Here is a 22,323-nt window from a genome sequence, read left to right as displayed (position 1 = left end):
GTCAGAATCTCAAGGCACAGTGTAACCCACACACCTCCACAGTGCGGTGCTTTGTCCCATGTAGTGGCACCAAGACCACTTAGAGATTAATGATTCTGCTCCAGCCTTAGCGAAGGGCCATGCAGCTTTTAGCTCATGCAGCAGAGGCTCATGCATTAAGCTCCAGAGGTCCCAGGTTCCATCCCACTCGCTGACAACAGGGGTCTGTCGGTGTTACAACAGCTCCTGGCTGTCCCGGAATAAATCAATGCAGGACGGAGTAAAGAAGCCATAGGGGGATATTACCATGAAATCTAGATGTGCAGAGACTCCAGCAACGATGGTCCAGAGGGGCCCATTTGTCATAACAAACCAGCTCTGCTCAGCCGCAGGCATGGGGGGAGCTGGCAATCGGAACCCGAGCGTCTCACCGAGTAGAAGGTGGGGGATCCCTCTGCTCCCCTATTTTCTGGACTGACCTCCCCAATCCACTCTCCCCTCACCCCCAAGGGAATGGGAAGAGCTCTCACTCTGTTGTGAACAGGATAAGAGAAAAAACTCTGCTCATGCCCCCACCCCCTGCATCGCCATGCAATACAAGTGCAAATGGCATTCTCCTCTTGTGCCGGTGCAAGCCAAGTCGCACTATTGGAATGTGTTACTATTTATATCACAATAGCACCTCTGAGCCCCAGTCACGGACCACGACCCCACTGTGCTAGGCACTGGACAAACACAACACAGACATAGTCCCTGCCCCAAAGAGCTTCCCGTCTAAGCAGCATTTCACTCCACATGTGGCGGTGATACAGGAGAATATGCAAGGAGCGACCCTAATGAGCTTGTAAGTTACACAATCCCATTCCAGCCAAGCAAGGCAGGAGACAGGCGATCGGGGCAGAGAACATTTACCCTGCCACCGGGAGCGACTCTCCCAGCCCAGGTGGGAGGACAAGACTCACGCCATTACACTAAAAGTAGCAGTGTGACCATTTCGGCACACACTCTCCAGCCTAGGGGGTCAGGGAGGCTTCGGAGCCCGAGTTGCAACAGCAGCACTGCTGTTTTTAGTGCACTGGGGCATGGCTGTCTGCCCAGGCCGGAGCCTGGCTCCCAGCCACAGCAGAGATGTCCCCTCAGTCCAAGTGCCTGCTGCTCCCAGCAGAGAGAGAGCGCTGATCTGCATTGAGAGCATTAATGTTCCCCCCCACCCCCCGCCCCAGTGCAGACCCATAGGCAGACAACCACCTACATACACTTTGAGCAAGCCCTCCCCAGGAGCTGCAGGTCAGTAGTTCTGTGAACTGAAAACCAGACAGCCCCCAGCACCGGAGGTTCATCACGGCTGGCTCTAGCAATTTCACCGCCCCAAGCATGGCAGCCCGCCGCGGGGGGCACCCTGCCGCTCGCCGGTCCCGCAACTCTGGTGGATCTCCCGCAGGCTTCCCTGCGGGAGGTCCGGTGGTTCTGCAGCTCTGGTGGACCTCCCGCAGGCGTGCCTGCGGATGCTCCACCAGAGCCGCGAGACTAGCGGACCCTCCACAGGCACGCCTGCGGGAGCTCCACCGGAGCCGCCTGCTGCCCTCCCGGCAACCGACAGAGCACCCCCTGCGGCATGCCGCCCCAAGCACGCACTTGGCGGCCCTGAGGTTCATACACACAGCTCAGGGCCAGGGTATTTCATTAGCAAGAAGCAGAGTGCACTGCTAGAGGCTGGTATTTAGCTGGCCGCAGCCTGGTCCAATTTGCACTGCTGAGCCCCTGATGTTACCCCAAACTAGGCCCTCCTAGATTCTGAGCCTGTTCCATGCATCTTATTACAGCTGATGTGCTGGAACCCCCAGCCGTGGGGCAAGTATCCGTCAGCTTTTTAACCCCCACCCCTTCCCGCAACATCTGATTCATGCAGAAATCTGCCAGAACAATGAACCGCATTATCCCCATTGCCTTTGCTACACGCCCTGCTGCTGTTCTCAGCTGCCTCACCGGGCCATGCCAACCTGCCCATCCCATTCGGAGCACTGTGGTGAGGGACGGCAGCCGGGTATCATCCCAATCCCTCTCCACTTCTTTGAGCCCATGCTAAGAACTCCAGCTGCTGCAGTTCTAGCCCCAGCTCCCGTCCCGGGGCTCTGGCTCACCTGACCCTTACTGGATGGTGTTTCCTCGCTGGTCAATAGAAGGCACTGGGCTGGCCAGAGAAGAAACAAGTTCGGGCCAAAAGTTCTGTAGCCAGCTGTCTTCTCAGCCACACACAAGGCTACGTGCTCCAAGGTCTCACTCCCTCAGTGCCCACAGCACCCTGAACACATGCTTTGCTTGATGGGGCAGCAGGTTTGCAAGAGCCCTTTGGCTGCCCTCAGAGGCAGGAAGGAAGCGTTGCAGGAGGCACTGCAGGGCACAAGGCTCTGAAGCCAGCCTGCCCAGCTGCCAGGGAAGGGAACTTCAATGGAGTAGGGCAGAAATACCCGCTAATTTGACTGTAAATATATTGCAGAAAAGGATTTAACCACTCCCGCAAGGGCATAGGAGCAGGGGCAGGAATACAGCCAGTTAAGACCCCTCATCCCCTCTGTGTCACCCAGCATCATGTCCCTGTGCACTGTCAAACAGCTGTTACATGCCACCCCAAAGGTGGCTGCACTTCACCGTTTGGGCAAGGTGACTGCCATGCGTATGACACACTGTCTTGGCTTTACAAATGCCTGCTTCACTTCCAGGTGAGTCCCATCGAGCGCCACCGCTGTCCTGTTTCACCGAAAGCACCCCCTGATCACGGGCTTTGGGCTGGAAAGGCTTATATCAGTCAGCGACTTCGACAGCAAGCTCGTTGGGGCAGGGCCCTGCTTTTTGTTATACAAGCATGCAGTACCCAGCACAAAGGGGTCACGTCTGTCCATCTAAGGCCCCCCACCAGCACAGTCTGAGCACCTCCCAGTCTTCATTGTATTTATCCTCATCCAACCCCACCACTCATGAGATAGGGCAGTGCTGCCATCTCCATTGGACAGATGGAGCCCCAGAGACACTAAGGGATTTGCTTGCTCAAGGTCAGGCAGGACATCAGGGTATCAAGCCCAGATCTCTGGCGAGCACCCTAACCACTGAGCCATCCTTCCACCCCCGAGCTGTGGTGGCTTCTCCAGCCCTGGCAATTTTTAAATCCAGAGGAGAGGGTTTTTTTCTGAGCGATCTGCTCTCGGGTTTATGGTGGGGGCAGGTCTCCACCCTGCGCTATGCAGGGGTCAGACTGGATGATCATTACTCCCTTCCGGCCATGGACTCTGTGAAAAACCGTAATACACACAAGCGCCACCTAGCAAAAGGTTCAGCTCAATTCAGACTAAGGAATAGCTCTGGAGATGGATTGGCACCTTCCCATTTGAATGACGGGTCTATGGAAGTAGCACCTAATAGCCTGGACTCACTGTGGCAAGTGCTGCACAGACACAGAATAGTTCATTGACTGAGCCCTGGAGGGCTCACACCCTATGCACAGACTTACACAGCCGTGATCACCACCAGGGTTTGTGCAGGCATCACCAACAAGGAATGGGGGAGCTAGAGCTTTGGCAGGGGCCCTTTAAAAATGGTCACTCACGGTTCTGTTGGACTGGACACAGGTGCCTAAGGGAAATGAACCTTCATGTTTCAGGGCATGCACCAGCCATTGACTGACAGGGGTCAGGAAGAAGCTTCCCCTGTGGGCAGGTTATTCCATAATTGTCCACTAGGGGGCATTTCTTGTTCTTTGCTCTGAAGTACCTAAATACCTTTGAGGGCCAGAGCACTAGAGTGGCTAAGACAGACACAAGCCCCGAGCAAGGGGGTGTTTGATCACGCTCCCGGGGACGAGAGTTAAGAGCTCTCTCTCATCACCCAGGCTCTCCTCCAACCAGCCCTTCTCGCTGCCACCACCAGCATCGCACAGCTGGCTACGGGAGGGAGCTGGCCCTGGCGCTCTGTGATCAGACACACACAGGGGCAGATTCATTCTGTGCCTGCCAGACCCAGATGTGGGCCTCAGACCCGAGGCTGCTCCAGCCGAGAAAGAAGGGGCCCAGTGGGAGCCATAACGGGAGGCTTTGTCCCTCAGTGGTAAAGGTCAGGACATTGAGGGATAAGGCTTCTTCAGGAACTGCTCTCCAAGGGAGGAGGGAGGGGCCCACAACAAGTTAACAGCTCCCCCACTCCCTCCCTCCATCCCGCCACTTGCTGCAGCAAAGTCCTGGCTGCATGAGAGGCTGGGGGGGTCCTTCACTCATCGAGCAGCTAGGGGCTCGGGGCTGGGGTTTGCAGTCGCTGTCCCATGTCTACACATGACCTACACTGTTTGGAGCGGCTTTGAGAGTGACGCCACCCCAGGCTTGTGGCCAGGGCCTGTCCCAAGAGGAAGATCAGTCAATTTCATGGGCTCTTCCCTGCATTCACGGGGAGAGAGGTCAGGGTGGGTCAGGGGATGCTGCCAGCAAACCCTGGTGAGGGGACACGGAGCACCATGCTGCCCTACCATGGCCCTGGGAGAGCAGCACTGCAAGCCAGTGAAAACCCCCTGTGGCCCATGCAGACCTACCCGATGCCCCCTGGGTTTCCTTCAGAGAGACTCTCCTGGACTAGGCCAGACTCATGGCAGGGACCCGCTGGATGGCCAGGCAGGCAGCAGTGCCACACTGAAGAGAACCAGGCAGCTGGCAGGCACCAGTACAGGGTTAGCCAGAGCGTGCAGGTCAGAGCGAGTTGAGCAGGGAGGGAACTACAGGGCCTGATCCCAGCCAAGGCACCTGTGACATCCGTGGGCGCTTTGCCCCTTGAGAACCCCAGCAGAGCTGAGGGAAGAACTGAACGTTTGGTTTGGCAGCAGCTTCCCCCCTAGCCCCCTTCCAAAAAAAAAAATCCATTCGTGTTGAACAGACTTTGAAGCTTTTTGGACTTTTCAGCGAGTTGAAAACATCCATCTGGGGTCTGTTCCAGAGCAGGGATTTGAATCTGGGTCTCCCACACCCCAGCTGAGTGCCCCAAACACCTGGCTGAAGGTTAGTAAGGGCAGGGTGGTGGGGAGGTGAGGGGAGAAGGGGCACAGGGATGGCACCTTCTCCTTTGGCCATCTTGTGAAGGGCCAAAATTATTCATGTCAAATACACGCATTGTCTTGGGTTGGCTGAAACCACATTGGTCAGCAAACTGTCCATGTGAAACATTTCACCGCGCTCTGGCCCACAACAGTGGAAAAAGTCAGATCCAGAAGAGGCTCCTGCCAACACGTTTGTGTGTCATAGGGCTAAGGGCAGCCAGGAAGTGCGGCATGACAGACTCAGTGCTGTGTCAGAAGTGGGCAAACCTGGGTATTGCCATTGCACAAAGACCAGCCAGCCCAACCCAAATGGACCTTCCCTTGGGTTGAGAGGGAACAAAATGAGAAAAAGGGAGAAAGGATGAGGGCACTGGCCTGCAACTCCTGAGATGCAGGGTCAGCTTCCTGCTTCACCTCCAACTCCCTGTGTGACTTTGGGCAAGTCACTCAGGGTTTGTCTACACAGGGAACTTAATCCAGATTAAATTCACACCCTGCCTTAAACCAGAAAAAGGCACTCTTAGTCCAGAGCCAGAGTGTCCACATGGGGGGCCAATTTCCCTAAGTGGACAAACCCTTTAGTCTCTGTGCCTCAGTTTCCCCCACTGTAAAATGGGAACAATGAAACTTGACCTCCTTCATCAAGTGCTTCGAGATCTATGGACCACAAGCGCCAGAGAAGAGCTAAGTGTTGTTATCTGCGCAATGGGGATAACAGCACCGCCCTACCTCGCAGGGCTGTCTGAGAATAAAGACAGTAAAAGCCCTGCTGGGCTCAGATACTAGCACACTTCTGGCCCTCAGCTGTGAAGAGACAGATCACAACATGCACTGGCAATGACTGTCTGTAAAGATAAGCAGCAGAGTTCTTGCAGGTTTAAAGGGACAGCCTGCAGAAAACAAAAGCATCATGGTGACACAGGGGATGGCGTCCCCTGGGTCAGCACCCCAATTCATGCACAGCCTGACCAACAAGCAGCTGGGTCTGAGCTCCAACTTCTCAGGCAGCAGAGAGAGAAATAGCAGGGCTTGATTTTTCTCTCCCAACATATTAACTTCGGTTAAAGCAGGATGCTGGGAATAAACCCGCTGTGTGCAGAAGGGAAGCCTGACAGACAGCGGCTGATCTGCTCAATGGACCAAGCGCCCACATATCCAACCCATTTGAGTTGTGGAAAATGAGCCGTCCCAGGAAAGCGACCCCCAGCACCTGCAGTGTGCGAGCCACGCGCCTGCTAAGAGAATCACCAGGGTACGGCAGGGTCACATGCTTAACCTCCAACTGAAACTGTGGCTAGGGGGAAACCTGCTAGCATTTAACATAGGCGGAAACAGCCCAGCTGCACACAGTTCTGCCCCCACTGCACACTTACCAACAGGGAGACCTCTGCGGCCGAGCCCTGCGTGACCTCCCATTGCAATCAGGCAGGTCCCAAGCCTCTCGGCTGTTTAATCTAACAACACGGTTGTATTTTGACAGCCTCTGGTAGGGGATATCCCCTCCGGGACCAAAAGGGCCTGCCTGACAAATGGGGGAAGGGCTGGGCAAAACAAGGAGCTTGCCTGTTTTTCAATTAGCACCAGGGTCCACTGGGAAAAGTGCCCCCCCATGTGTCAGATTCTGATTTTGAGCAGGGTGGGTTTTAAGAGCTTTGCCTTCTGTCATTTTCTCCCGCGACCTCCACTACAATTATGCTGCGTGACCATAATTAACATTGCTAAACTGCCAGGACGACACTGTCAGAACTGCCACAGCCTAACACTCCTGTAGCCTTAAAATCTCCCCTGATCCCCATTTTCCACCTTGCAGAGTGCATCCCATGGACTAGCACTGATCTCCATGGGGGGCTCCTTTTCCAGGCAATATCCAAGCCCAGGAAAAGGAGGAGGACAACACACACACCTCTGTCATATGCACAACTCTCTTTCATCCTTAGTACAAAATTAAGGTTATTCAGATGGAAGTTACCTGGTTCTTCTTGTGCAAGGCTGAAAGGCACCAAATAGGAATAACTAAGTGTGTTTTGTCCCCTCTACTGGTTGGTCTGCATAGAGGATAAGAGTCTACTACTGGTGTCAGTTACCCCGACACATTCGAAATAACAGTCTGTGCTTTGGAGCTGGAGGTGTTGGGTACAGAGATGGGGTGGGGGGATATTCATAGTGCGGAGACGGAGCATCACAAAACAGCACCTGCCCCACTTTATGCTGTAAATGCACCGTGAAAGAGCGAGTCTAGAGAACTTGGAGACATTTCCACAAGGGCTGGATACAGGGGGTAACATTTTCAAAAGCACCAAAGAGACTTAGATGCTTAAATCCCCTAAATCACTTTTGAATGTACGAATTGCGAAGCCAGCGAATGACGCCTGTCACTCTTGGGAAGAGGCTCCCACATCATGGAATAGTCTATCGTGTTTAAATCAAAGGGGGCACTGTCAGGTATTTTGGCTCCAAAATGTAGGTTTAGCAAAACCCAATGCCAATGAGATATTTTTTCTAACTGACGTGAGAAACGAAGCTCAATGTGGCTGATAGAAGCCAGCTTTGTAAACTCCAGCTCAACCACACATCTAAGGCAAGTGACTTTGTACTGAGCAAGTCAGGTGCTCTTTATCCTTCCAGTATCATTGCACTACATTGGAATGAGTCACCCAACTCTCTCCTAGCCGGCAGCGGAAAGGGTGGGTGACTCGACGCTGCGCCCGCTCTGGTGAGTTCCTATGACCGTTTTAAGTGGCCAATTTAAACCACTTCTCTGGAGCAATGGACACCAAACACCACAGCACTCTGCTAGGGCATGGGAACCCGGAAGTGAAACTGACTAGCTCTGAAAGAGAAACTGACTGGTCTAGTTGTCCCTCTCTGGTCTGGGTCAGATGGCACCAGGCAACAATTCCCTTGCAGCTTTGCTACCAGGATAGGTCTCCCCTTGCTATAGCCACGCACCTAAAAGGGGAGGCTGCAGCTGCACATGGCCAGACCCCCGAACACTCGCTCTTCAGGCCCCCATGAGATCTGCGGTTTCTCAAGGTTTCTGCTCTATAAGGTCACATCACTCCACGCTCCAGCTCTCAGCCACGCGAAGATTTGCTACCTCCTAAGGTGGAGATTGCAATGGTTCCAGCCCCCAGGGAACTGGAGCTCTGGTCTCTTGACAGTGGTTTGGAGTTAGGGGAATAGATACTGGGTGAACTTTACGGCTCATGAAAATGCAAAGTCAAACAGCACTGGCTGGAGTGGAATAAAGCCTTGTTTAACGCTCCTCCTCCTCTCAGCGCTGGCCCACAGCCCCTCTTGTTCTAGCTCTGGGCTCCGCCGACATGTCATTTCTGACCTGCTGCCTCTTGTCCGGCAACTCTCCTGAACAGAAGCCAGGGGCAGTGCGCACAGTGGCCAGAGACCCGGGGACGAGGCAGAGATATCACAGCTTGTTTCCCCTGTGCCCGTCACTGGCCTGAATCCTCTCTAGAGAGAAGCTGGGCCAGCTGATCGTTCACACTACTGAGCTCCCTGCAAACCTGCAGCCACCATACCCAAGCCCCTGGGCCAACAGTCCTGAGCAGAGCCTCCGCCCTTCTCCCCTGCAGCCATTCACCACCATCATGCCTGTTTATCTCCCTCTACCCTATCTCATGTGCATGCCTCCGCCCCATCCTCATAACCCCTAGCCCTCTGCCAAGACACTGGCTGCTTTTGCCTTCCCGGGGGCTGGGGCAGCCCAGGGCAGGTTGTGGCTGCGGCGGATGCACCAGCCAACCCAGATTCAAAGATGTCTGAGCCAGCAGTGGAGGGGTGTGTGTGGGGGGTGTTAGGGATGAGTCTGATTGCAGCTGCTTGCAAGATGAAATAGCTAGAAGCCCCTAGCCCTGCAGGCAGTTGAGAGCATCGGGGTTCACTTCCCCACCTGGAGCCAACGCTAGGCCAGGACTAGGGGGGCAGTGACCTCCCACCCATCTCTCATCTCTGCAGGCGGGAGCCCAGGCCCTGGGGCCCCTGCCATTCGCTGGAACAGCTACATTTTCCAAGGAGGTTTTACTGAATTTCCCTCATTTTCCTTCCAGCCTGTCCAGCTCTGTCTCCTCATCTCCTTCCCCAGCCCATGTCACCTCTTCCTCCTGCACCCTCATCGCCAGTGGTTTTGTGGTGTGAAGATCACCACAGCACGTCCCCTCCTCTCTGCCCCAGGAGGGGGATGGGGGTGGGGGTGGGAAGGGCTCCCATTCTGCCATGGACAGGGCTCTCACCACTCCGGGTTGAGAACCTGGGACCACAGCTCAAGCCAGTTGCTGAGGGGCTACAGTTCAGCCTGCCTAGGGGGAAATCATGCCCCTGGCGAAGAGTAGCTAGTCAGGGGTGCTGCAGACACAGCTCGGGGTGTCTCTGTTCTCTCCTCCTCGCTCCCATCCTGTGAATAACAGGGTGTGCCCCCCAACCCAGGGATCCTGGCTGCAGCTCCCCCAGGCCTGGGAGGGCAGAACCCGAGAGGCTCACAGTGGGTCTGGAGGGAGCAGGACAGATGGGGACTGGGGAAGACAGGCAGATGGGACATCACTTTCATTTCTAGATCCAACACCACACACACACACACACACACTTTTTCAGCCTACATTAGCACTGGCCCTGCCAAGCTGCAGGCACCCTGTTCTCAGCCTCACTCACCCTATCCTGAGAGGGCAGTGCCCCAAGCCGCAGCAGGACTGCCTGATTTCCTAAGGCCGCAGTGACAACAGACAATGTCAGCCCATTAGGACTTTATATCTAACCTGGTCAAGGGCAGGAGGCCACATAGACCCCACTGACAGGGAACCAGACCAGAGAGGCCCATCAGATCAGGAACGACCCCTTCCCACCGGTTCAGAGAGCTGACCCAGCGCCCACTGTTCTGGTCTGGCTCAGATCCCAAATCACAAGACACTGATTCTTCTTCAGATGCAGCAAATGGGCTGCTCACAAGACCAAAGGAGTCTTGGGTCCAGCTTGGATCAGGATGCTGAAGACTATTTTAGGTAGCACTAAAAATGCTATTGGATTATCTAAGGTATTTATATCCCCCACCCCCATCATTGTATGCCTCACGAAACATGTTTACCCTCACCCCCATGGTACAGCAAGGGGTTCTTACCCTCACCCCCATGCTCTTATCCCCATGCTACAGCCAGCGAACAAAGCCATAGCGAGGCCACGTGACTTGCCCAAGGTCACACAGAGTCTGTGGCAGAGCAGGGAATTGAACGCAGTTCTTTTAAGTGCCAGGCAAGCACCTTAACCTCTGGGCCACCCACCCCTATTTAGATGGGGGCCCCACTGAACAGGGACTTTTACTCCTGCCTTTGGAAGGCCCTCTGGGCCAGCCATGTGGCCTTCAAGACACGCTCCCACCCTAGGAAGGGCCATGAGAGCCCCACACCAAGAAGCACTCTGTCAAGGGTTAATACTGGGAACGTTCTGGATCCAGGCTGGCTGTGGGAGGCGGGAGACAGTGTAATATGAACCCCTGGCTCCAGGCACTGAAGGACTTGAAACCCGAGGGTTAGCGAAACTCCAGGGGTTAGCCTGAAGTCAGTTACACCCATGAGGGCACAAAAAGCCATTCGTTGCTCTCTTCCCTTAAGGGCTGGGGAGCTTCTCCATCTATCTCCAGCCATGCAGACAAGCAGAAGACAGCACCAAGTTCCTAACCATCTCTCTTCCCCCCGGCCCGCAAAGCATTCCCCAGGGTTTAGAATACGGCCAGCAATGGAGGATGTGCAACCAGGGCCAGCCCAACGAGCTGCCTGTTCCATCCCCTGCACCTGGGGGATAAACCGAGCTGCCGTGAACTTCTCAAAGCGCAGAAGTCACGTCCCACCTGCCCCAGCTCCCAGAGACCCACTTGACACAACCCCCCCAGATTCAGATTCCCATCTAAGGCAGCTGCCACCTCCCCAAACAGCTAATTCCACTTGTAATTTGAGTAAATGATCAGCTAATTACTGCAGGAAAACGTCCTCCCCACAGGATTCTGCACCTTCCCCACACAGCAGAGCCAAACAGGGATCTAAGCAGCATGACACTAAGCCCACCATGGACCCCAAATGGAGGAGGCAAGGGGGCGGCAGATTAGCTGCGGCTGCACTGAATTCCCTTCAGTGTAGGGAGTAGAGCTGCAGAGATAGCCCTCAGCCCCTCTAGCAGTGAGGGTTACAATGCAGCTCTGGGGCCTAGAGCCCTGGGCCCCGTTCTGGTCAGCTCATATCCAAAGGGGCAGAGCAGAGGGAGATAGGGTTCAGAGACAGGCCACAAGAGCCGCTCGTCTGAGGGACTGGGGCTGGTGAGCGTAGAGAGGGGACATGAGGGCAGCATCCACAACGAATGGGACACAGAAGACTGGTCAGACCCCGCTATTCAGCCCCTCTCCTAGTGGAAGGACAAGGGGACAGTCAATAGGATAAGAAAGCAGCATGTTTCAAAGAGATGGAAATGCACACACACACACACACACACACGGCCTATGGACTGACAAGGCCTGTGGAACTCACTGCCACAAAATTTCACTGAGCCCCAAAGCTTAGCAGGATTCACAACAGTCCGGCATTCCTACGGATGGTGAGACCCGTCGGCGTTCTAGTGACAATTAAAGAGGCAGCAGATATTGCCCCATGTCATGGCCCAGGGGCCAGCTAGGGGCTTTGGGATGCTCCCCAACTGGAGGATTTGCAACATGGGCAGCCTGCCTGCAGGTTTCAGCTCTCGCGTGTGGCCACTGCAGAGCTGCCTCCCTTGGTCACTAGGGAGTCCCACCATGGTCATCTCCCTGGGCTCCAGTCAGCACCCGCCCTGCACTCCCATAGCCCTCCCCACATACAGGTGCTTCCCACTGGTAACACACCAAGGCTGGCTCTGAAGCAGGGATCCCAGCCTGCCGCTCCTTGGCCAGGGTTACGAGAATCCGCACAGAAAGAGGCTTTGCCCACACACGCCAGTGCTAGGATCCTCTAAGGGTTATCACTCACTCAGAAGCCAGTTTTCACCACTGCTCCCAGTTTAAAAATACTGGGATCATCACTGGTGTCTGTGTTCATACTGGCCTGGCATCTTCCTTTAAACAAAATTATTATTTGTTCAACTGTTTCAATCTTTTTTCCCTATAACAAACCAAACAAATGCTAGATGCCAACATGTGCAACGAGCACAAAGACCAAGATCCTGGCCTGGCATCTCCCACACAATTCCAAGTCATCTTCTCTACCCTGAGGGCACCCGGTGGCAAGGTCTTTCTAACACAGCAGTTGGCCAATTCTCATTCTGCCACTTGCACCAGAATGGCAGTCAGTGGAGCTCGAATTGGGTTCAACTCCTCCCCTGCTGCCTTGAAAAGCCAAGAACCTCTTTGGTTTGCCAGCCAGCCTCATAGGAGATCTCAAACAGCACAGACAGCCAAGCCCAGACCCCAATCCTCTCCCCCTGTCCCTCACAGCCGCTCTCTGCTGGTAGTGTTAGCACCACCTGTTTGACAGCAGAGATGCTAATGCCCCATCTTGAGCAGGCTTGGCAGTGCTTCTGCTCCCTTCCCCCAGCAACCCTGCTCCAAGGGGAAATATGTTCTCAGCACAGCCCTGGCTCTTGCTCAGCATCACCCAGGGCCAGCGGGATGGGCTGCAATCAGCATGAACTCTGTTGGAGGAAAGGGCCCAGGTAGGGATGATAGAATTGTGGAGGTAAATGCATGGTTACACAGGTGGTGTTAGAGAGAGGGCTTTGGATTCTTCAACCCTGGGATTTTGTTCTAGGAAGAAGAGGAGATGGGATCCACTAACGAAGAGAGGGAAGAGCATCTTTGCAGGCAGGCTTGCTAACCTAATGAGGAGGGTTTTATACTAGGTTCACTGGAGCATGGAGACTTAAGTCCTGAGGAAAGCAGGGAAGTGGGATACCGGGAGGAAACAAGGGTGGGGAGGAGGATTCATGATTCATACTGAGGAACAGGGCAATTGGCTAGTTAGGTGCCTGCACACGAACGCAAGAAGCCTGGGAAAGCAGCAGGATGAACTGGAAGTCCAGGCACAGTCAAGGAACTATGATGTGATTGTAATAATAGAGACTTGGTGGGGTAACTCATGTGACTGGAGCACTGTCATGGATGGGTATAAACTGTTCAGGAAGGACAGGCAGAGCAGAAAAGGTGGAAGTGTAGCACTGTACGTAAGAGAGCAGTATCATTGCTCAGAGCTCCAGTATGAAACTGGAGAAAAGCCTGTTGAGAGTCTTTGGGTTAAGTTTAGAGGCGAGAGCAACAAGGGTGATGTCATGGTGAGCGTCTGCTAGAGACCACCAGACAAGGAGGATGAGGCTTTCTTTGGACAACTAACAGAAGTTTCCAGATCATAGTCCCTGGTTATGCGGGACTTCAATCATCCTGACATCTACTGGGCGAACAATACAGCAGGGCACAAACAATCCAGGAAGTTTTTGGAGAGTGTTGGGGACAACTTCCTGGTGCAAGTGCCAGAGGAACCAACTAGAGGCCATGCTCCTTTTGACCAGTTGCTCACGAACAGGGAAGAATTAGTAGGGGAAGCAAAAGTGGATGGGAACCTGGGAGGCAGTGACCACGAGATGGTCGCGTTCAGGATCCTAACACAAGACAGAAAGGAGAGCAGCAGAATACGGACCCTGGACTTCAGAAAAGCAGACTTTGACTCCCTCAGAAAACTGATGGGTAGGATCCCCTGGTACGCTAATATGAGGGGGAAAGGATCCAGGAGAGCTGGCTGTATTTTAAAGAAACCTTATTGAGGGCGTAGGAACAAACCATTCCTATGTGCAGAAAGAATGGCAAATATGGCAGGCGACCAGCTTGGCTTAACAGAGAAATCTTTGGTGAACTTATACACAAAGGAAGCTTACAAAAAGTGGAAACTTGGACAGATGACTAGGGAGGAGTATAAAAATATTGCTTGAGCATGCAGGGGTGTAATCAGGAAGGTCAAAGCACAACTGGAGTTGCAGCTAGCAAGGGATGTGAAGGGTAACAAGAAGGGTTTCTACAGGTAGGTTAGCAACAAGAAGAAGGTCAGGGAAAGTGTGGGACCCTTACTGAAACGGGGGAAGAATCTAGTGACAGAGGATGTGGAAAAAGCTAACGTACTCAATGCTTTTTTGTCTCAGTCTTCACAGACAAGGTCATACACACTGCTGCCTGGGCACACGTCTGGGGAGGAGGTACAGCCCTCAGTGGTGAAAGAACAGGTTAACAATTATTTAGAAAAGCTGGACATGCACAAGTCATGGGGATGTAAGCACTGCATCAGAAGAGTTGCTGATGCAATTAGCGAACTTGGCCTTATTGAAAACTCAAGGATAGTGGGAGGTCCGGATAAGAGGGAAAAGGCTAATGTAGTGCCATCTTTAAAAAGGGAAGAAGGAGAATCCGGGGACTACCGGCCAGATCAGCCTCACATCAGTCCCCGGAAAATGCATTGAGCAGGTCCTCAAGGAATCAATTCTGAAGCACTTAGAGGGAAGGAAAGTGATCAGGAACAAGTCAGCATAAATTCACCAGGGGAAGTCACAGACTGATTGCCTTCTAGTGAGGAGATAACTGGCTGTGGGATATGGGAAAGCGGTGGATGTGATATACTCGATTTTAGCAAAGCTTTTGATACTGTCTCCACTAGTAGCAAGGTTAAGAAGTATGGATTGGATGAAATGGACTATAAGGTGGATAGAAAGGCTAGATCAAAGCGGCGCTCAACAGGTAGTGATCAACCAGCTCGATGTCTAGTTGCAGCGGAAATACAGTGGAGTGCCCAGGATCGGTGCTGGGCCAGTTTTGTTCAATAGTCTTCATTAATGACCTGGATCTGGGGGAATGGCTTGCACACCCGTCAGCAAGTCTGAGGATGGCAACTAATCTAGGGGAGAGGTAGATACAGCTACAGGGTAGGTAGGGTTCAGGTGAACCTAGACAGATTGGGCACAGAAAATCTCATGAGGTTCACAAAGACAGGAAGAGAGTCCTGCACTTAGAAGGGAAGAATCCCATGCACTGCTACATTGGGACGACTAGCTAAGCAAGTTCTATCAGAAAAAGACCTAGGATTACAGTAGACGAGAAGCTGGATAGTGAGTCAGCAGTGTGCCCTGTTGTCAAGAAGGCTACAGCAAGAGTCGGATTTAAGGAGCCAGCAGATTGAGGGAAGGTGATTATTACCCTCTATTCAGCACTGAGATGGAGGCACATCTAGAATACTGGATCCAGTTTTCAGCTCCCCACTACAGAAAGAATGTGGACAAATTGGAGAGAGTCCAGTGGAAGACAAGGAAAATGATAGGGTGCTGCGGCACATGACTATGAGGAGAGACTGAGAGAACTGGGCTTAGTCAGTCTGCAGAAGAGAAAGAGTGAGGGCAATTAGATGGTACCGGAGAGGCGGGATGGAATGGTTTGGTGATATCTGTGGTGATGAGAACAAGGAACAACGGTCTCAAGTTACAGTGTGGGAGGTCTAGGTTGGATATTAGGAAAAACTATGTCACTAGAAGGGTGATTTCCTGGGGCTCCAAATGGACGTGCAAGACTGAACTAGTGAGGGGCAAAATGCAGTGAGAGGCCCTGAAGGAGCCGGCCGAGAGGGTGCAGCCTGGTGCACTCTACAGTGGTCTCAAGTTGCAGTGGAGGAGGTCTAGGTTGGATATTAGGAAACACTATTTCACTAGGAGGGTGGTGAAGCACTGGAATGGGTTACCTGGAGAGGTGGTGGAATCTCCATCCTTAGAGGTTTTTAAGGCCCAGCTTGACAGAGCCCTTGCTGGGATGATTTAGTTGGGGTCTGTTCTGCTTTGAGCAGGGGGTTGGACTAGATGACCTCCTGAAGTCTCTTCCAACCTTAATCTTCTATGATTCTATGCACCCACACAAGACCCAGGCTGTTCCTTCTCTCTCCACCCCACCTGCAAAGCTAGTGGGGAATTCAAACCAGAGCCAGCCCTTGTGGCTGTAGGGTGTGTGCACCCTTCCCACCTGACAGGGCAGAGGAGTGCAGCCCCAGCAGCTGTGGGGATAACAGGCACTTGGCCTGGACACGAGCGATTCAGCAGCCAGGTTAGGAGAAGGCTGCATGTTTCAGCAGTGTGTTTAGAAGAGTGCCTGAGGTCTGGAGGTTGCAGGGTTTAAATAAACTTGAAATCTGACTCGACTTCCTTCCCCAATTTCACAAGCTCCATTTCCTGGCCCTTCTCGGGCACGCTCAGCTGCTGCAGGAAATGCCGGGCTAGGGACTTTGGGGGTAGTTTTGTTTTTTTAAAAATATTTGAAAGTTCTTTGACATGCAGCAAAGATGCTTTTGTGAAGAACTCCCCTACCCCAAAGCGGCTCTGGGAGGGTCAAATCCCCTGCCTGGCCTCCCCGGACACCCCCCACACACACACACATCAAACCCAGGGCACACAAAGAAACAACAGCACTCAGTGGACTCCATCACACCAGCCCCATGTGGATCTGCTTCCTGGACCTGGGGGCATCCTCTATTGACACAAACAAGCCTAGAGGGCTGGGCTGGCCATGGGAGAGGGAGCCTGGGTCTGCTCCCATGAGCACAGTGGGGCCTGGAGTCTGTCCACCAGCGGCCACACCGCCAGCCCTGTTCAGAGGGCAGGCTCATGGCAGTTTGCTGAGGATGACCAGTGAGTCCTTGGGACCTGTGATATAAACCAAGTCGTTCTGCGGTCACACACAGTCATCCAGGAAAGAGAGACAACCTGACTCTCAGCGGTAAAAGAAACAGGAAAACAGTCAACAAAAGCAAAAACTAGCAGCTTATAGGCCTTCCTCCTACTGCACGTCATTAGATGAACCAAAATAGGGGCCTAAACCCCATGGTTTGCTCACCCTTCTGCCCTCAAGTTTGCAGGACAGGCCTGGCTCCATCTCTGCAGCAGAACAGCAGGCAGTCCAGCCCTTGGGCAGTTTAAACAGAAAGGAGGGTTTTTTGCTTGCGTTATCATGAGAGGAGATTAAAAAGGCATCTGGATAAGCAGCAAGCGGGGGAGCCAACAGGGCCAGCTCAGCTACATGAACAGAAGCTGGTCACATCACTGCCTGTTATACGGAGGTAATAAAAGAACATCCCAGCACACCTTGCTGGCATGTCTGCACCTGGAACCAGCAGCCATTCAAGAAAGCACCACTGTCTTAGCTGGATTTTGCTTTGATGTGTAAAGTGCATTCATGTAACAAACTCGTCTCTCTCCCTGTTGCTTTTGCAGGCTGGGCTCTTTGATCTGGATCAGGTGGTGTTGTTTGTTTGGTTTTTTTGAAGGGTTTTGCTGCACAGTAGAAGCCAGGGGTACGCCAAAGATCCCTGTGAATTCTGGGTCAGGGTGGATCCATGGACTGAGGTGCAGGGTCTGATAAATGCTCAACTGCAAGTCCTGAAGGTCATGGATTCGAGTCTCACTTGATCTCACCCTGAAAGGCCACCTGCAGTTCACCCAGCTCTGTACCGGGTACCTGATCCATTGGGGCAGGGCGGGGCAGCTGGACGAGATGCTGGCCACATGGTTCTCTTGCCAGAGCTATGAAACTGACCTGCCTTGATTGCAACCCGATGAGTCATTGGCTGGGTGAATTTTGACTTTGTGAATCCATGGGCTAAGAGGGAGGGTAGAACCTCTGGCCATTGCACCCCCTTCCTTCCCATGCTAAAGGCAGCTTTTCAAACCCCCTCTGCCTTTCAGGGAGCCAGAACCTCCCAGATAGGATCATGCTGCAGAGATGCGACTCCCCACTTCTGCACACACAGGCACCCGTTCATGCACAGAGGGGGGCGTGCCAGAGTCCAGCTGCTCCCTGCTGGCTGGAGAAGGGAGGTTTAGTATCATTCCGAGGGCTGTGATCCCACAGGCTGATTGAAAATGGGGATAAAGCTCTCAACACTCCACCCCCCAGGGCACAGAGTCATTAGTGTCTGTCTGGGTCTTAGTAGATAATGCGCTACAGATTTCCAAGTGCCCAGCACGGTTTGCAGGGGAGTTGGACAGCCTCCCCACAACACACTGAAACCTCAGTCCTAGCTCTGTGTTGGTATCAGCCAGAAAGTACTAGGACCTTCCATGGCCCAGGCCAGTGTTCGGGAACCAGTCTGCACTGTTCCGGCACAGTGCTGCAATCCTGCCTCGCTGTCCCATTAGCCACCACTGGCCTCATCGTTACAGTTTATTTCTAAATCCCCTCCTTTGTCCTGCCAACTCACCTTCAGCTTCCAATGTATGCACCCCGCTCACCCCCACAAACCAGCTTTCATTGGCCAGATCTGTTGCAAATAGCCTCGCCCCCGAACCAATATCTGGAACTAGGAGAGGTTCATCTCTAAAGGCAATGGAGCACAGGGCAGACTGGGTAAGGATTAGACTGAGACCCCGCAGAGCTCACACATACATCCCCTCCCCCCCCCAGCCTTTCTGCACACCCTTGGGCCACTGAGGGGTTTCAAAAGCCACCCACCAGCAATGCCCCCATGTGAGCCTGAGAATTAAAATAACCCCTCTAGTAGACACAGGCTAATGGGGACTAGCTGGGAGCAGGGCACAGCCGATTATAAAGGCCCACAATACTCCTCCTCCAGGGCTACAGCCATCCTTTCACCTCTGAAAGGGGGAGCCCCCAGCAGCCCAGATTGGGGGCTTTTGTTAGAGGATGTGTCCTGAAAGAACTGCAAGATGAATGATGGGTTGGTCTCTGACCAGTGGGAGACCTCTGGGCTCAGGCACACATGGGAGTATAGGGGCACCAGTGCAACCCCCCAGGGGAGACCATTTAAACCAGTGCAACACAGTAACAGTGCAGGTTACCTGATTTAAGATCCCAGAGCAAACAAGGTCTCCCCCAGCAGTACCCGGCCTTCCCCCTGATGTCAGGGGCTTGGGCTGCTCCACTTAAGGGGTTCTCATTGACTCCACTCCAGATTTACACCAGCTCAAGCTAGATCAGAATCAGGGCCACCAGGTTCATCCTCTCCTGAGCTAGCGGGAGGGAAGTTGCCTCCCAGGTAAAAACACAGGAGATCTGAGTGAGCTGGAGTGCAGGGCAGTTCCCGTTCATGGCCATTTCTCAGACACACTGCATTTAAAATAGTCTCTTGCATCATCAGTCTAGCATTAGCTGCCAGCCATCTCCCAGAGGGGTCTGCAGCACTCCCTGAGGGCAGAGATTCCACCACTCACCCTCATCACAGGAGACAATGGAAAACAGAGAGGTTGCCACTATAACCAAGGCAGGGACAAGAATTTGGAGACACTATTGGGCCCTGTCTACACAGTCTGGCCCAATCAGATTCAAAACCGATTCAGCTGGACTATATTTCAGAGAATTCCTATGGAGACCAACTCCCCAGAAACACCAGGTTTAAACAACAGGGCTTCCAATCCTGCCTCAGTTAGACCCCCAAGAAACTCGGTGGTTTTAGTGCAAAAGTGTGCACAGCACTAGGGCTTTAAGAGAGCTCAGGCCAGGGTCACTTGAACAGGGTGATCCAGCAGCCAGGCTCCCGGGTTTGGTGACCCCTCAACACGGGGCAGGTGGTCACCCCCTTCGGCTCGGTCTGCACAGAGAAGTGCTGCCCAGGGCCAGAAGTCAGAGCTCGTCGTCCACATCCGGACAGCGGCTCAGCCTGCAAAGGACTTGCATCCCCTCCCACCTGCCCCAGCGCTGGTCTCCCCATGGAGCATCAGCTCTGGTGTGCTTTCCACATGGTACCTCAATAAGATGCACTTATACAGTGGGGTCTCCCCTCCCTCACTCACCCCTCCTTTCTTGGCAATGAGCAGCAATGAAAATGACAGACGGCTTCAGGATCCTAGCGGCTGCACTCAGAATACACCCAGCCCGACGGCTTCAACAAAGAACCCCCGAATTTGACAAGGGCTCTGCAATCCTCCTTGAGACCCAGTGCCGATACCTTACTAGAAATCTTGCCACAGTTTCTCCCCTAATGCCCCGTTCACCCTAACACCACTTAGAGCCACCCAGAACAGTTCACAAAAATGCCATTAACTGCAAACAATGTAGGTGCCATTTACGGATCCCTTATTAAAAAAAAAAAATCAAATGCAAAATCTCTTCCCTTTTGTTCCTGGGCCAGGAGGAAGCACAAAGGATGCTGAAATGATGCACTGTCTCCAACCTTCCCACTGAAGCAGGAGAGTCACACCTTCGGGGCAGATAAAGGGACTGCTGCAGCCACATTTGTCACTGATTGCATTTTAAACACACAAAATGGCCATGAAACAAGCAATTTGAGGAGTGAAAGCTGCAAAGCGGAAACCCACAGGGGAGAACAAGGTAAAGCAGTATTGACATTCAACAATGACATTTGGGATGTTCTCCCCCACCTCCAGAAGGTCACTCGGACCCAGGGAAGAGAAGAGTCCTGGTTACAACAGATTAACACCAAATTATTACAAAAAGGAGCAGCTCCTGCCAAACAAAACAAAACCCCCCCCCCCCAAACTGTCAGACCAGGAAACGGATTTTTGGTAGATGGAGATAAAGGGGGTCATCCAGCTCTCAGGGAAACAGGCAGCTCTTGCGTTGTACAACCCAGGGCTTTGTTTGGCTACAAAAATATAACAAGGACACGCAAATCGGAGAGGAAACCCAGCAAACAGCGAGGCTGGTGTGTGAAATACAGGATTTCCTCACTGGTTATCTTTTAGAATGGTCAGCGCCCCCGGATTGAGAGAGGCAGAGAGCAGCCCAGTGTTTTCTCAGAAGACAGAACAATATTGATCTGTGCATCAGAAACACACATCCTAGACAACACACACACACACATATAATCCCCTAGGCAAAAACCAGAACAATGTCGAGCTGTGGAGCCGCACAGCCCCCAAACTGATCAGTGCCTAGCCAGACACCAGATAAAGCTTACACAACTCACCCCCAGTGCAAGGCACACAACATACCAGTACTGATCTGTACCCCAGCCCCCATGCAGCCCCCCCAGAACTTTGCACCTTTGTTTAACCCCATGAAACCGCAGCAGCAGGAGGAAGGGGCGAGCCCCAGAAGGGGCTGGAGCAACACCAGGTACCTTTGTCTGTCCCCTGCTCACCCACCATCCCACTTCTCGGCGCCAGCCCCTCACCGGGGCAGCTTACCTCACCGCCACCTGGACGCAGCAGTCCCCGGGGGCCGCCATGCCCACGGCCTCTCACCACCCCAGCCGCGGCGTGTCTTGCAGGCAGGGCGGGGGGTCCCGGGGCCGGAGCCGCCCCGGTTCAGCTGGGGACGGGCGCAGCCAGGGGGTGTGTGCGGCGGCTGCAGGGGGCGAGATCATGCTGAGCTCCGGCCGCGCGGGGCTGAGCGGGGCGCTGCTCCATCCGCCCCCGCGGGGAGATGCTGAGCCGGGCGCAAGCTCCGCCGTGAAACTGACAAGCGGCGGAGCCCGAAACTGAGCCGAGCGCCGGGGCCAGCCCAGCTGCGGAGCTTGGAACCGGGCCAATCCGCGCCGGGGAGGGCGGGGCCGGGCCAAGCCGGCTTTAAAGGACTGGGCGTGTGACACGGGGTGAGTGACACACCCACCCTGCCGCTACCCCTGTTCAGTATAGGGTGACAAGACCGCAAGTGTGAAAAATGGGGATGGGGATGGGGATGGGGACGGGGGTGGGGGGGTAATAGGTGCCTATATTAAAAAAAAATCCCAAATAGCGGGACTGTACCGATAAAATCAGGACAGCTGGTCACACTATGTTCAGTACCAGAGCAGAAACTGGCCCAGTAAAAGCTATTCCCTCAGCCCCCACTCCCCTTTCCCTGGTGAGTGTGAGAAAGACCCCGCCCCCATTCCCCTCCCCTAGGGGGTGAGGGAGCCAGGCAGGTTGTCCATGAAGGGGCGTGCAAGAGAGAGACACGCTGCTGGGCTCTAAACCGTGTTTCTCAAGGACCGGTCCATGGACCAGCACTGGACCCTGAGATCTCCCTGACACAGCTGAGGAAGGCAGCAAGCCAGGCCCTGGTGTCAAAGGGGTTGAAAAATGAGACCCAGAGACACCCTAGAAGTGTAAATCAGAGCCCATGGCTGTGAACGAGCTCCCAGGACTGTGCATTAGCCAGCGTGTTGTGGCCTCAGTCAAGCTGGGAACTGTGGACACGGGGTGTCAGCTCACAGCACAAACACAACCCAGCTCCCTTTTTTGTTATATAACTTCCCCAGGGAAGGCGGTGTATTGAGGATCCTGGCGTGTCAGATGCACCACTGCCCCCTGCTGGCTCAGCAGTATCTCCTGGTGGG

The 22,323-nt window shown here is 53.7% G+C and overlaps 1 protein-coding gene across 5 annotated transcripts in view; it reads right to left on the bottom strand.

Annotated features, from left to right (window-relative positions):
* KIF21B (kinesin family member 21B) overlaps nt 1-21,456 on the bottom strand; it is a 77,118-nt gene extending 55,662 nt beyond the window's left edge. For 4 of the 5 annotated variants that reach the window (XR_012655723.1, XR_012655725.1, XR_012655724.1 and 1 more), the window contains exon 1: nt 21,191-21,418. Coding sequence is in view for 2 of the 5 variants with exons in the window: in XM_032801611.2 (XP_032657502.1) it covers nt 21,191-21,231 (41 nt within the window). In the remaining 3 variants the exon portion in view is untranslated. Of the gene's footprint in view, nt 1-21,190 lie in introns of all 5 variants that reach the window. The other variant, XM_032801610.2, reaches the window with a different exon arrangement.
* Nucleotides 21,457-22,323: the final 867 nt, after the last annotated feature.

This window comes from Chelonoidis abingdonii, chromosome 4 (genome assembly GCF_003597395.2).
Source record: "Chelonoidis abingdonii isolate Lonesome George chromosome 4, CheloAbing_2.0, whole genome shotgun sequence".
Lineage (NCBI taxonomy): Eukaryota > Metazoa > Chordata > Testudines > Testudinidae > Chelonoidis > Chelonoidis abingdonii.
The sequence above is the reverse complement of the archived record's forward strand: the minus strand, read 5'-3'. Positions and strand labels throughout refer to the sequence as shown.